Here is a 14390-nt window from a genome sequence, read left to right as displayed (position 1 = left end):
CTTTCGAAAACGACCGTGTCGCTATATATGGGGGCGTCAGAGACTACTGCGTGAAACAGACTAGACATCCACCCGGGCTAAGCCTTCAGAAAGAGGACCCGCAGCACGATCTACTCTGGCACGCTCGCCTTCCAGGACCACCCGTATCCGAACTGGGGCCTTGAACCCCCAACTTCGTCTTGGCTTTCTCTTCGCAGAAATGTCGCCATATCGGTGCATCCCTATGCACCAGTGCGATGGAGGGATACTGGGAGACGTGAGAGAGGCGACTACACTTGAGCTCGTCTAGGACCAAATCTCGACATCGGAATCTTATATCAATTTTGACGACTCGCCGTTTCCGTCTCACTTTCTTCCGCAACTCTGGCCTATCGTCTTATCTTCCCCGGAGACAATGACAGCAAGTGAATGCGAGTTTGTACACTTCGAAAACCAAAATCAAAACAAGGGCTGGCAAACAAGATATCAAGCAGCAACAACATCAAACTCAGCAGTGTACTATTCAACCACTCCTCTAATTCGTCACGCTACGTCTCGTAGCAGAAAGACAGTAAGTACTAAATAATTCACATCGGCTCGCAGCTGCAGTCTCTGCGCCTACGCTGTTTCCTCGATCCCAGCATTCCCAGCGCGTTACTTACTCCTTCCGGACCACACTGCGACAGCGGCTCCGGCTTCCAACCGCAATGCCACTTCTTCCTATCTTCGACTCTCCACCATCATTATGCCTACCTGACCTTGGCTTCCGCGTTCTACACCACGAGAATTTTACAGCGCCCCATCACACATCAGCACCTATCAATATCTATACCACTATCGTTGGCACATATTCTTCCCTCGCCGCCGCACAAACCGCTGCTCTCCACGCCCTAGAGGCCTCACTCCGCGCATACGAAAAGTCCGGCTACAGCGGCAACGTATACAAAGAGATCGATCTGCAAATGCAGGGGCTGATCACTGAGATGGATGGAAAAGGACAAGAGAGGCCTATGAGCGAGTTCCGCATCGAGGCCGTAGAGTCGTGGAGCCCAGGCATCGTGCCACCAGACGGCGGAGAAGAGGAGGTATCGTTGTTTACGGACTCCGAGCGAGAGGCAACGCCAACCACGAACACTAAGAAAGACAAAGCGAAGCAGAAGGTCGTGGTCAAGTTGCCGCCGCACACGGACCGCGCCCCACTCCCTCAATACCCCTTCCCACGGGCACCACCGGATTTCGAACTAGAGAAAGACGACCACTGGACCCAGACACGGGTACCGTATTTCAGAAAGCGGCCCGATGAACCATTCCGGTCAGCAGATGATCCGCCTTACCGGGAAAACATGGGCTATGTACGCCGCTTCCTGAAGGCGCATGAGCTGCCGACGCCGACAATCGTGGTCGAGCAGCCTGATGGGTTTGCTATTGATATTGATATTGAAGAGCAGAAGGCAGAGGACGAATGCGACGACCGCCGAGACAGCAAGATCGAGGATGAAGAAGTCGGGACCCGTTCGCCGATGAGACGGTCGCTGTGGAGAAGGACTGCTAGTGCCCATGGGCACGATAGATTGGTGGAGCCCAACGGCGGGGTGTATGCGCAGAGTAAGCGGTTCAATGATGAATCTTCTTCCCCTGAGCAAGGAAAGAAGAGACTGACGCTCACTAGGCAATGAGCTGGGCGGCGGAGCGGATATCGGTCCTATCCACAGCGGACGGCGACATTCATCACCAGATCACTTGTGAGGTTGCGAGCGTACAGCGAGTTACTGGTGGTCGTTAGTTGGTTAATAGAGGTTCGATATGTGGAGCTCCTGATATCTGAGAAACACGGTTTACTAACTAGCGAAAATAGGTCCGGTAGCGGGTAGCGCCGCGAGGACGAAATATTGCTCCGATATAGGATGCCTCGAGGTTTCTGGTTATTGTGCAGGCCCAAATGCAGCATTGAACAAAATTCGCCCAGGTTCTGGTGCTTATGTCCCGTGGTTACTGTCTGGACTAACCTCGTTCGCGAAGGAGGTCTACCTGGACCTTTCACCTCGTAGTCGAAGTCTGGTTAAGGTACCCCTAAACCCAAGGTCCCATGGATGAAATACCAGCCGCGCACATCTCATTGGCTTCTCCTCCCACCGGGTCGCCACGAGCTCACGCCTTGCGTGCTCGAAGCGTGATGCCCAGCCTCGCCCGAAGTCCCGCTTTTCTCCCCATGCCTCACCCAGGCAAAAACCCACCGCCGCACCCAAGTAACACATAAATTCCCTTCTACCCCCTTTCCCTTCCCCATCCTACGTCCCCTCAACACCAGCTTCCCACGCATCTATCTCCCCGCATCCGCACCCTCCATAGCACAACATCTCAACAACGACAAGCAACGTACGATCCCCCCATCTCCGTCCTGCACACCCACAAACTAACTACTCTCCTCTGCAGTACAACATCTCAACAGCAACCAACAACAACAAATGTACGATCTCCCCCTCCTCCCCCCTCACAACCCAAAAACTAACTCCCTCCCCCTCTTAGCAAACATCCCCACCACCATGCTCTTCAAGCCCCTCCCCCTCCTCCCCCTCCTCCTCGCCCTCGCCGCCGCCGCTCCGTCCCCCGCCACCGCGGGTCGCGAATGCCAGCCCGGCCAGTACCGCTGCGACTACATCTCCTCGAACATCGAGGTGTGCGACGTGCACGGCTGGCACACGGCGGCGAGCTGCAAGGGCCAGACGTGCCGGTACAACGGGGGCAGTGAGGCGCCGTACTGCCACGATCAGTGAGTGAGGGAGATGCGAATGGCGTTGCGCCGGGCGGTGGGGTTGAGAAAGGTGAGTTGGCTGGCTTGTTGGGTTGGATTGGAGGGATGGTGTGGTGTGGTGTGGTGTGGTTACTGACTTGGCTTAGGTGTAGGACTGGCATGGGCTACTACTGGTGTGATTAGCGGTATGGGGCCTTTTTTTTTCATGGTTGTCTCGGGGTTTTTGGGTAGGGGAAGGTGGAGGGTGTTCTGGATGGGAATATTCTGGGGGTTCATTGTTCCCTCCTGGCTATTCTAGCCACCGTTCCATTGCCTTGAGCTTGAATGTACGCACTGTGACCTAGAGATCTCATATGCCCACGCCACGCACCACTTTCGCACTCTCCTCCAAGATCCTCACATCCACCTCTCAGGCGTCAATGCTCAACCTACGTCAACTAGACATATGCCTACTCCCTCAGCTCTGCGTCACCGCCCTCTCCACCATCTGCAACCGGCTATCCTCTCTACCCTATTGATATATCCAACTATATCTGCAATCGCAACTATAATCTATGCCGCCCCAATCCATTCCACTCGTGCACATCCACCACGGTAAATTACCCTCCCCGTCTCCTTCGCCAACCGCTCTTCATACATTCCTTCGCGCGAGAAAGTTAGTGACAAAGACGGCCGTCTAGGGACAAGTCGCCGACCCGAATATGTTTACAGGCGACGGCATATTCGAGCGCCATGGCGCTGGTGAAAGTCTGAGTAGTAGGGTGGGAATTGAAGATCAAAAATGACGACGACGGATCGGAGAAAGGCATTTCGGGTGTAGCAGTGTTGAAGAGTGTTGGTAAGGTTCGTGGTGCGAAACTAGCTAAAGAGCGAGAGACCAGTGTCGCTGCGGCAGAGTGAGCAACGCGCAGAGGAAAGAAGTCCATCGTCATGGCAGTTCATAATTCCGTCCCTAATGGCGGCGTGGATGGTGTATTTGCGCTGTACCGCCTTCAGGGCTTAGAAAAAGGGCTCAAGTCCTCGCTCTTACGACGTACGACGCAGACGGCGGAACGAAAGGGAAGAATACGTGCAGCTTACTCTGCATGGTATACCGTCGAGCGAATCTGGCGCAGTTGAAAAGAAATGGGACATACTTATGTTCTAAAAGAAGAAAATACTGGGGGCTCGGTCCGGGTGAAGCGAGTCTTGTCATGAGCGTCGATATCAAACCGGATTCTAAGAGGCACGGCAGAGACCCGATGGTGTACTTTATTTGAGTGGATATCTCGTGAAAGATGACCTTTGTAAGAAGTATGCAAGGATTCCTCAAGGAAATGCGTCCTCAGAATGGCGGACTGCTGCAGCAGACAGGTAGGAAGGCACGGGGTGACTCTTCCCGTTATGTCCTGGAGGAGGCAGCGCCGGCGAAGAAGCCAATTAGTAGCATCCATCACGCTATAGTAGTGTATCTCTCATAGTTGTATGATTAGGACGAACGAGTGAAGGATCTGATCGGGACCTGCGGGCAGGAGGGAGCGAGGGGCGAAGCCTACGGGCCTGGTAAGGTGGATGACAATGTTGCCTTGAGGTGTAGCTCTGTTTGCAAAAGCTACTAGGTGTCCTCGCGTGGTCTTTGATCGGGTTATTCCGGCGGCGAGCTTATCCATTGATTAGTCAGCAGTTCAAGGGGAAGCAACGCTCACCATCTGGTATGCTTCGACAGGGCTCTCCGGCGCGATTCTGGAGAAAAGGTGGACCCCGCAGACCTGAGTCTGACCAATGGGTCGGTTGAATATGTGGTTACATTGCTGCTCCAGTCGTTGCGCGGTCGTCGGCGTCGCCTGCGAGGAGTTGGTTGCCTATCGGGGTGGCGCTCCTAAGATGATGACCTTTCCATGTGACTGCCCTGGCTGGTATTTCCTCTTTGCATCCGCCGATTCCAGTGGTGCTCTCTCGTTTGGTTTATTCGGGAGGTCCATCGTCGATCGCTGTAGTCCTATCCCATTCCTGCTTGCTCTTCCGGCTGCGAAGCGCCGCTCAGCCACGGTAATAAAATTACACTTCAATATATATGACTATGCTTTGGCGACTGAGCCTTCGGCGCGAGGTTGTTCGAATGCTGAATGACGACACCCAGCTCGGCAGGATGTATTCCGTTCGCAAGGGCTCACTTGTGGCTAGACGCGAAATCGTTGGTCAAGTGTGTCTTTGAAACCTGATCGCCCTCGTTACCGAAGGTTCGCTCGGGCCGTACTCCGGTGTTCAGAAGACTTGTGTGTCTTACCAGCCTTATCAGAGCCTCATCGTGATGGTGTGCTCGCAATACATACTTCTGGACGCAAAATAGCCATGATCTGCGTCAGGGTCAATGCGCGAGCGATCACCGTTGACGCTTACGGCCGTCTCCCTAACCTACGAGGTTGGTATAGATGACGATGCGTCTCCATATTGGCGGCCTACTTTGGATTTAATATCGGCCATGCGACGTTGGGTTCAGGGTTGTATGTTAGGCGAGAGAGATACGAGGAACATCATCGAGAAAGCGTGGAATACTCCGCGTATGCAGTGTATATGCAAGCTCGTTTGAGCGTGGTCGTCGAGTGATCTGTCCTGCGAGAGTGCGAAAAGAGAGTAGGGTTTTCTGGTAGCGACGTTGTACGGATTACTCACTTGCATGGTTGCTCTTTCTACTGCTGACACCCATATTGAGACAGCGCAGACGTTGCATGCGGATTATTCGCGGGCTGGCTCTCATTCAACCAGCGCTCGGCATCGCTTGCATCTCTCCTTCGTACATGGCAGGTCGATCATTGTTGCTCGACGGTCGCGCGGATAGAGATCGACTTTCGGCAGGTGTAGCCAACGCCTGAGTGGTCGCTATAGAAGACTTGGTCCGCTTGTCTCATGTTCTCTGGAGAGACTGTCGTCATGTGCCCGTGCTCCTAATCCCCACTTTCATGGCTCCTCCACACTGCGGTCTGGATCGGTGTTGCTTACCTATGAAGCACTGTCACTCCTCCCACATCACACTGCATTCTCTTCTCGTAAAGTTCTTACGATGACCCGCAGGAGATTGGGTTTTCGATAGAGTAGGCACCCTGACGAGCCATCGTGGACACTGCTAGCCCACAAACCCGGCACCCAGGTTGCAGACGGCGCCCGACTGGCCGTGCAATTTGGACGATAAGTTGGCCTTGCCGGCCTGCCGCTCATGCCCTCGCTGCACGTGTCGATCCTCCTGCATTATCCAGTTTGTACATACCAATCTCGCTGCAGTAGCTTCGGAGAAGTTAAGACATCTTGCAGGGAGTGCAGTCTTTAAGTTTTGATCGTCAGAGTTCCGTCCACCCTGGTTATCGTCGTCTCGGTGGAAGTCGGAATAGGCCGAACACTTTCTAGCAACGCCGCCGGGTGGGGCAAATCAGGCCAACTCCGCAGCATCCGCTTCGTCTTCAATACTTTGCTTAGGAAGGACATTAGGAATTTACTCCTCGATGGTTAACAGGATAAGCTGCTCTGATTCCACCTCGTCACTCGAATTTACGATTTCCGTAGATTTGGGATTATCTCCGTCAGCGGGAGACAAACCCACGGTCCAGCTGAAAATCAAAGACATGGGGCCGACAGGCGAAGACGGTGTCTGGGTTGTGATGGCGTGTCACAACGCGCAGACAGGGCATCGTCGATGACCTGCACCTAGCGCTAATATTGGGGGTCTCTCATACGAGCCCGTTCCTGCCTCCGAAGAGGATGGAAGGTCGAAAGCAGGTGTCGTTGAGAAAGGAAAGGCGTCCAACGACATTCGAATCAAAGTTGATGAGTGTGACGACGACTTGCAGCACGCTGGGGAGCTTCGGTGCTTCCGCACGTGCTACAATAGAGAGCTTTGCTGCATGTTCGCAAATCCCTGGGCCTTTTCATGCAGATCCTGTTTCCAGTGAATGTCGCGTCGATCGTGGTGCTGCACAAGGATAGACGGGCGTTCTCTGAGTGGCGGAAATGTTCCGGCAAAATGAAGGAGCTGCTAATATCGTACGATTTTCGTGCATTTTTGCAGAAATCCGAGTTACCGCGCGGAGCGCCCACTATCTCTGCTGAATGAGATTGGCTCTCCCAAATATCAAATGATTGATCGATGGCGGTAGAGCCACTGTGGTGGTACCCCGTATAGGCAAATCTTCGCTCAGGCCAGGGCTGCAAAGATCGGCTTCAATTATGTCTGAGCTGTCGCAACGTAAGTAGACTAACGGCGCGCCTTATAGCGGTTAACATTGACGGGCACAACGTCTGGCTGTGGCTTCGGGTTGAAGCTCTCGCAAAGACTACGAATCGTCGCCGGCGGTTCGAGGGCGTTTTCAGATGCGGGGGTGGGCTAGACGAGACGGATTGACAGGGGGCTGCCGGGCCTTCCATAGCACGTTGACGCGGACGTTGGAAAATAGCTTGGGTGTAGAAGGATCCACGAGGGAGACTAAAGTCGAGTCAAGGACGCGATACAATCTATAGGATCTCGGGATAATCGTGACTCGCAACCAAGCTGACCAGAGTCTTCTTAGGAACAGCGTCGACGGAGGTGCCCTTCGTTAGGACAACGAGTATCAGAGTGTTCGTAACTCCCGTTCAGTGGGTCGTCAGGAGGCGTGACTGTAGCCCAAAACGGATATAATGACGACTCGCACCTGATGTCGGTGTCATGGTGTGTACGTTTCGGCAATCGGACGCGGTAAGAACCTGAGTCAATAGCGCTTCTGTCGTGGATGCGCAGATTATAGCTGTGTTTTTCGTATCGAGCACACGTTAGTGGCTCATCCCGCTGGCAATAAGCCCAGCTAGGATCATTTGTGCAACCTGGCGTTTCCCCCTTGGCCAGCCTCGACGGCGCAAAGGTGCGCTCCGGCTGATCTGAGACTTGGCCCGCGAGCACCCGGGATGTGTGGTCAGCCGAGAATATCGCTGTGTGTTGGGTGGTCAGGATTCCAGATGGATCTGCGTCAACCGTCCTTGCCGGGGGCGGCTGTTCAACGGAGAACATCCTCGAAACGGTAACGTATGGAGCCGGGTGCATTGAAGAATTGGGCCAGTGCTTGGGTTTCTGCCTTTTTTCGTCTGCCGTTTGATCTGCGGTTCCCGTTTTGGATCTCCTACCGGTATGGCACAATATTCCCTGACAACGCAGCCGTATGTCGACGGTATGCCAGCGTGGGCGCATGGTGGATGGAGTGAATCAGTAGGAGCTGACTTTTCAACCGACTCCGGCGGTCGTAAAGTGCATGCGCCATCCATAGTGGCGACTCTGATATGTAGGGGAATTCGCTCCCACATACAGTACTGGCAACCCATGTTGTTGCGAATCGTCTGTTGAGTATTGTTTCCGACGGGCGGCACGATGAGGTTTGTGTTCGGTGAGTACTTCTCCCAAGCCTGGAACGAAAGGGAACGTAGCATGACAGTGAGCTGGAGGGTCGGCGTTCAGCCCAGTGCAGATAGGGAAGCTGCACAGTCCTGTGCTTTAGCTGATGCTACTATGCCATGCCTACGGCCATGGGATGAGCATTTGGGTTGGTAAAGCTAGGCTGTGCCTGCTAGGCGAAGGGGTGAAGACTGCCATGTGCCTTTTAGCTTCACTTTACCTTGGGCCCGACCGTCCATCCCCAATGCTGGACTAGAACACTAGGACATGAGTTGAGGAGAAAGGGGTGCTACCGGCCCTGAGACTGTGGTTTCCTACAATACCGGGAAATGCTGGTATCTAACTCTGTGAAGTTGTGGCCGATTTAGGTACGCATCCATTGACGGCGCCTGCCGTGGGAACCCCATAAGGTCGCCATGCTGCGCAATGTCCAGGAGGTCAAGCACAGCATGGCGAAGATTTGTCAACTGCGAAAGCACGATGCTGTGAGGTTTTGAAAAACAACACAAGACTGCAGATACGGTGATATGCAGTCATTCTTGGGGTGGCTGCGCGCTGGAGTGCTGTTCGGTGGGCAGCGCTACGGAACTCCTTTTCGAGGCACGAGGATGGGGTGAGCACCTGTTTGCCGGGATGATCGACGAAGGAAAGCGGCGTCTTTTTGGGGCGCAACGTGCCTGTAAGCGAGAGGAACGACTTTCGAGTTGCCCGATGGCGGAGCCGTCTTACTGTTTCTAGAATGCCCTCATCCGGGATGTCCCGGCAAAAGGGCGAGGCTGCAGATCATACGGTTGGTTTGGGGTCGATGCTAATCAATGCATGGCCGACGGTGCCGAAATAGGATAGGGGACGGCTGAGCCTTTTAGCGGTCATCATTGCAGGGTGCCGACTCCTCGTTACCTGGTGACTCGTGAGATTTGCGCGCAGATGCAGAACCACACCGCCGGCATGCCTATAGTAATCCACTTATTGAGCCAACACACGCCTTGACGCCTTCTTGGGCCCATCTTCAACACCGGACAGGCAGGAGGTCATATCCTGTTGTGTCACTGCGTTGGGTAAAAATAGGCTCCTGGAGAGAAGATTTTGAGGCGCTGCTGGTGGGGATGCCACCGCCATGCCGACTCGCAATGAAATGAGCCGACTGATCGCTGATGAAGGCACAACGAAGATTCCTGCAGAATTAAGCTTGTCGCCAGGGGCGTTGTGAAGACGGGTTGTGCGACGGGCCACGCCTTAGTATCCCTGCTCAGCTGTCCCATGCCCCTCTGATCACGCCAAGCCTCGTTGGTCGTCTCCCGGAAGATCATGCATCGCTTCCCTGCACCACAATTGTCCGCTGCGTCGGGTTGTTTGGTTCGAAAGGCCTCGCTATTCTCGCTCTTGCGCTGCATACAGACCAGGACCCTTCCACAGTCGCATTTCTGTCATCGCTACCGCTGTGCGATACTGGCGGCTGCGGTTGTACTCAGTGGCTCCCGAAGCCACGGCTGCTTCAGTTCTGTCATCTCCACAGTGGGCGCAAGAACCGGGGTGCCGGTACGTGCAGCGCAAATCGCGCGACACGCAACCACTCTTAAGGGGCAGATTGACCGTCAAACCGAGACCCTGGCTGCTCATCCCGTACATCCTGGAACCCTCTAGTGCTCCGAGGTCTCTCACTGCAGCGTGTTCACCTGTTGATTGCTGTGAAATACGGCCGCACAAGTTGCTGGCGGTGTCCCTGTCTGCGAGGGTGTTCTTTTCTTCTAGAGTGGTGAGTGGACACGTGGTCCTGGGTAAGCACAAGGCAGGCGAGCAGACGTCAGTTGGGATGGCCTGCTTGGCTAGCCCCGAGACGAGCTCGAGAGGTGGTGTGCGATGCTCCTCGGTAGATGGGCACACTCGCATTATTGGTGCAGACGCTGGCTAGTGCGGCATCGATTCGACTGCTGTATGGCTCGTAGCGCACACGGCGCAGGCGGGAGTGGTACGCTTCGCTGTGGCACCTCACCCGCGTGCTCTTCCAGAAGCCACGGCAGCGCAGGTCGTCGTTAGCCGTCGAGCGGGCGGCAGGTCGGTTACAGAGGTCGCGGAGAGCGAAGGATGGTGACAGCGACCAACGTGGCTCCAGGGTTTAGCTGCATACGCTTGTTTTGATCGACCCGCCTCTTCGAGAGATCCTCCACAGACGAGCGGAGGCCAAGACACGGCGACAACGCCGCCATCCGCCCACGCGGCGTCCAAAGGGCCTCGCGTAACGTTGACGGAGACGCTTCCTGAAAGAGGCCATAGCCGGCGAGGCGGCACGCGCAGCTTTCCCGCGCTTGCCATGGCCCTGAAACGCTGCTCGAGGGCGACGCGGCCTGGACGCCTAGCTGCTGGAGAATGCCGCGGTGGACGGTACAGTAGCAGCGCGGCGGGTGCGGCCTGCGATGGAGTGATGGTGGAGGATGGTCGGGGAAATGGTCGGCATGGCAAGCAACAGCGCCGGCAGCTGTCCCGAGCAGCGAGTCAGGCTGGCGGAGCGCGGTGAGATGACTGTTGCACAAGCGTCAGCATGGACGCAGCAGAAGGAGTGCGCTTCACGGTGCTCTGGCGGTTCCGCTGGCAATTATCAAATTGCCGCCCAGCGACTGGTGCGCTGCGCGAAGGGGGGCGCAAAATTGAGGTCATGCTCGGGCCAGCGCCGCCGCCATTAGATAGCTTTGGCGGGGGGTTCGCTCTTTCCCATTGCCATGCTCGTCCAAGGCAGGACGGGATGACGGTGCCAGCGACTGCCCACCATCGCGGTTCCTTTCCAGGCGACATGACAGGGACGGCGCCGGGGTCGCTGCTGCAAAGCGTGCGAGGCGTATCATCTCCATCCGTCTCATGCCCTCCGGTTCTGAATCTCAGGCAGGCGCCCCCTGTATCCACGACGGAGACGGCAGCACCACTGCGTAATCCTTCGTCAGCCTTTGCCGGGCCCGTCTCGACGCCTTGCCCTGCTGCTCCCAGTGCGTGAGGCTGGTGGAGTGGCGTCCCGTCGGCGCGAATAAGGCATTGCTCAGTTTCGAGTCTCGCTCTCGGATTCTCGCTCGCTCCTTCGAGCAACACAACACGGCGCAGCCAGCAGCAGGTGCTCGCGGACGCCCGCCGCCGATCGATCTCACCTGGGCACTCCCGAGCGGGTGTGCAGCGCTATCCCTACCTAATGCACCCCCCAACATCCAACAACATCAACTCTAGCCGGCCGCGCAGGATCAATCATCGGGCGCTTCTGGTCGCCGACTTCAGGCGGCGCACAGCATCCAAGGCTGCTAAAAGAAGCAGAGCACTCGCAGCGAACAGCAGTTTATCCGCATCGCTGGCGGCAGTCTGCGTGTGTGTGTACCGCGCGAGCCTCGCCGCCCTCGGCCGTCGTGGCCAGCAGGCGAGCCGTCGGCGCATTACTGCCGCACGACGGGCGGCCCAGCGACGGATTGCCTTCCCAAGGTTCTCCTGCGCATTATTATTGCGCTTTTCTCGTGGAAGGGCCGATCTGCAGTGCATCGCGGCCTGTCCTTGAAGCGCGTCCAGGCTCCCCTGGGTGCGCTCCGCTGCCTCATCCCCAAAGGGTGCCATAGCCGTCGCGGTATAGATTGGCCGGGCTGGGGTGCGTGGGCGGATCGCTCGGCCACGGCATTTTATTGGGGCTTGCGCATCTCCCTTCCCTATAAACGCTGCGCGCTCGTCATCTGCATTACCGTTGCAGGCTAGCCCACGCGCCTGCTAGCTGCTCGGAGAGGGTTGGCTGCGAGCGTGCAACGGTCCGCCGCCTCGCCCACCGCCCACCGCCCACCGCTCACGAGCAATTTGCAGCGCGCTCTGCACAGGGCAGCAGCCGGGGCCCCTCGCCGCTGTCTGACCCACCCTGCTGGCAACGGTTTGGTCGCCGCGGGCCCGTCGAGCGTCGCCGCTACGACGTGCTGCGTGCTGAATCTCGCCAACCGCCCGCCGCCATCCACCATACTTGAACGCTTGCAGGCCCGACGACTCGTCCCGCTCTGCCACGCCCCGAGGTCCTGGTGCCCTACCGTGTACATCTGCCCGCACCCGCCCTCCTTCACCTCTCCCCTCTCCCCTCTCCCCTCTCCCCCTCCGCCATCGCTCCCTCATATCCGTCGCCGCCGCCGGTACTCCTGTTACGCAGACTCGCTGTTGTGACCCGTGACTTTTCTATGGCAATGCATCTTGCTAGCATGGTACACGGCAGCGGGAGGGAACGCGAGGTGCACGACCGTCACTTCCAACATCAACACCAACAACCGCACTCGGCCTACTATCCTCAGCAGCAAGCACACGCACGGGGCTACGCTGCGAGCCCGTACACCTCGCACCCGCAAGCCCAGACAGCCGACTATCACCAGTACCAGCGCCACCCGCAGTCGCCGCCGTCGCCGCCCGTCGAGGAGCAGAAGCCCTCGCTGCCCTCCATCTCGAGCCTGCTCGGCATCGCAGACGGCGAGAAGGCGTCGTCTGAGACTGGCAAGTGCTTCCCCTGCGCGCCTCCCCCCGCAGAATGCTAACGGCAGTCGCAGCCGGCCAGAGCCCCCGGTCACAGCACTCATCGCCGCAGCTAAGGCAGGAGCAGCAGCGGGCAGGCGCAGTGCAGCACGCCCAGCACGCAGAGAGCCGTCCCGAGCAAGTGACGCAAGCTTTCTCCTCCGCGGTCGTGAGCCACCCCAGAATGACCCTACCTCCAACGCCGCCAATGCATCCGGACCCCGTGGTTGACGGCAATCAGTCTCCGTCGGCCGCTTCGAGTCACTCTGCGACTGGTCCGTACTACTTGGGCCAGTCCCTCAACAATATGGAACCGCACCACCAGCGCCAGAACGGCCCCTCCGCCCCCGCCGTGAAGCGCGAACCACTCCCCCCGCAGGCCTCCATGTCCCCCTACAGCGCTTCGTCCTATGCGCAGTCGCCCTACGCCTCCTCTCCGGGCGCTGCCTCCGCAGCATCTTTCTACTCACCCGAGACGCATGCCTACAGCTCCATGAGCATCTACGGACAGCGACCACTCCCCTCGAATTTCCAGCCGCAGACGATGCCTTTGCCAGTGCCAGTGCCAACCACGGCCGGCAACGGCTCAAACCCATGGCAACACCACCATTATATCAGCGCGTCGAGCCAATCAGCCTTCCCGCAATCCCAGGACCGCTACATCTGCTCTACTTGCAACAAGGCCTTCTCGCGCCCGAGCAGTCTCCGCATCCACAGCCACAGCCATACGGGCGAGAAGCCCTACAAATGCCCGCAGCCTGGCTGTGGTAAGGCATTCAGCGTGCGCAGCAACATGAAACGCCATGAGCGGGGCTGCCACGCATCCACAAGCGCCACCATCACGACATGACGAACACCAAAACATTTTCAATCAGTTTCCTGACGACGGGCGTTATGAGGAACGGCCGTAGTTGACTACTCTACCTGGATCCAGCGAGGTGGCTTTCGTTCGTTCTGGCATCGATTGCCCAGCGTGATACCATCTAAACGGCACTTTCACCGGCGTTACACTGGTCGGCGTTTCCATCGTTTATCTTGCATCTTCACAGGCGTCCGTTGATTTTTTACATCTCCTGGGTCGGCTCTACCAGCTCCTAAGATTTCTCATCGCTCTGATCATACTTCGATACCTGTATTTCTTCTCATCAAAATTTCGGCTGCGTCTGAACGCAGAGATCCTAGAGGAGGTTCCACATACCCCGCGAAGGGGGTACCTGGGATGTTTCGGTGGCTGCTTTACTTCGTGTGTACTATAGGGACTTGCGCCTAAGCATCAATGCTTTGACGCTGTGTGAAAACAGATCAAATCAATATTGTCAACACGAAGGCCGATCCCAGCACTCGATAGTTTTGATCCGGGCGCCAAAATGAGGTTCGCATTGTTAATGCATTGACTGTAAGTCCCTGTTCGGTCTAAGCTTTGACCAGTAACACTGAACTCGTCAGGTCAAGATTGGACAACGGCACGTCCTCATTTACATGCGATAGTCGACAGTTATGGGTTACCCATGGTAGCAGGGTCGCTTCATACATCGTCGTTCCCATCGCGTTGCCCCTTGGGAGTACAATGTTTCGAGCCCCGTCAGTGTTCGTATCCACCGACTCGCCCTTGGAGCAGATCTGGCGAACGGACAGCTACTTACGACCAGGCCGCGTGTACCGTGGCTGCATGAACAACTGGACAATACGCTTGTGTCGCCATTGTCATAGCCTCCGTTGTACCACCATCTGCTTCTGCGCTTGCCTGGCATTTCGAAGAAC

General features: G+C 56.7%; 6 protein-coding genes across 6 annotated transcripts; 4 read left to right on the top strand and 2 right to left on the bottom strand.

Annotated features, from left to right (window-relative positions):
* Window positions 1-686: 686 nt before the first annotated feature.
* Window positions 687-1725, top strand: BU26DRAFT_558692 (uncharacterized protein; the record flags this gene model as incomplete). The annotated part of the gene is made up of 2 exons (XM_033832594.1): window positions 687-1584; window positions 1649-1725. The coding sequence occupies 2 exons, from the start codon at window positions 687-689 to the stop codon at window positions 1723-1725; spliced, it is 975 nt and encodes a 324-aa protein (XP_033692305.1).
* A 605-nt stretch (window positions 1726-2330) lies between these two features.
* On the top strand, window positions 2331-2945 carry BU26DRAFT_514001 (uncharacterized protein). The gene is made up of 3 exons (XM_033827734.1): window positions 2331-2355; window positions 2413-2446; window positions 2506-2945. Exon 3 carries the CDS (start codon window positions 2523-2525, stop codon window positions 2751-2753), a length of 231 nt encoding a protein of 76 aa, XP_033692304.1. The 5' UTR covers window positions 2331-2355; window positions 2413-2446; window positions 2506-2522; the 3' UTR covers window positions 2754-2945.
* Window positions 2946-4328: 1383 nt separating this feature from the next.
* BU26DRAFT_40921 (uncharacterized protein) lies at window positions 4329-4970 on the top strand. Its single transcript, XM_033822905.1, has one exon. The coding sequence runs from the start codon at window positions 4493-4495 to the stop codon at window positions 4838-4840; it is 348 nt and encodes a 115-aa protein (XP_033692303.1). The 5' UTR covers window positions 4329-4492; the 3' UTR covers window positions 4841-4970.
* A 4408-nt stretch (window positions 4971-9378) lies between these two features.
* On the bottom strand, window positions 9379-10223 carry BU26DRAFT_40847 (uncharacterized protein). The gene has a single exon (XM_033822896.1). The coding sequence runs from the start codon at window positions 10011-10013 to the stop codon at window positions 9495-9497; it is 519 nt and encodes a 172-aa protein (XP_033692302.1). The 5' UTR covers window positions 10014-10223; the 3' UTR covers window positions 9379-9494.
* Window positions 10224-12074, bottom strand: BU26DRAFT_575902 (uncharacterized protein). Its single transcript, XM_033834365.1, has 2 exons — window positions 11391-12074; window positions 10224-11285 (listed from the first exon to the last, which is right to left on the bottom strand). Exons 1-2 carry the CDS (start codon window positions 11706-11708, stop codon window positions 10617-10619), a joined length of 987 nt encoding a protein of 328 aa, XP_033692301.1. The 5' UTR covers window positions 11709-12074; the 3' UTR covers window positions 10224-10616.
* On the top strand, window positions 12075-13849 carry BU26DRAFT_40785 (uncharacterized protein). The gene is made up of 2 exons (XM_033822886.1): window positions 12075-12611; window positions 12665-13849. Exons 1-2 carry the CDS (start codon window positions 12305-12307, stop codon window positions 13477-13479), a joined length of 1122 nt encoding a protein of 373 aa, XP_033692300.1. The 5' UTR covers window positions 12075-12304; the 3' UTR covers window positions 13480-13849.
* The last annotated feature ends 541 nt before the right edge of the window (window positions 13850-14390 follow it).

Source organism: Trematosphaeria pertusa (assembly GCF_010094035.1).
Source record: "Trematosphaeria pertusa strain CBS 122368 unplaced genomic scaffold BU26scaffold_1, whole genome shotgun sequence".
Lineage (NCBI taxonomy): Eukaryota > Fungi > Ascomycota > Dothideomycetes > Pleosporales > Trematosphaeriaceae > Trematosphaeria > Trematosphaeria pertusa.
This window is presented reverse-complemented; position numbering and strand designations above follow the sequence as displayed.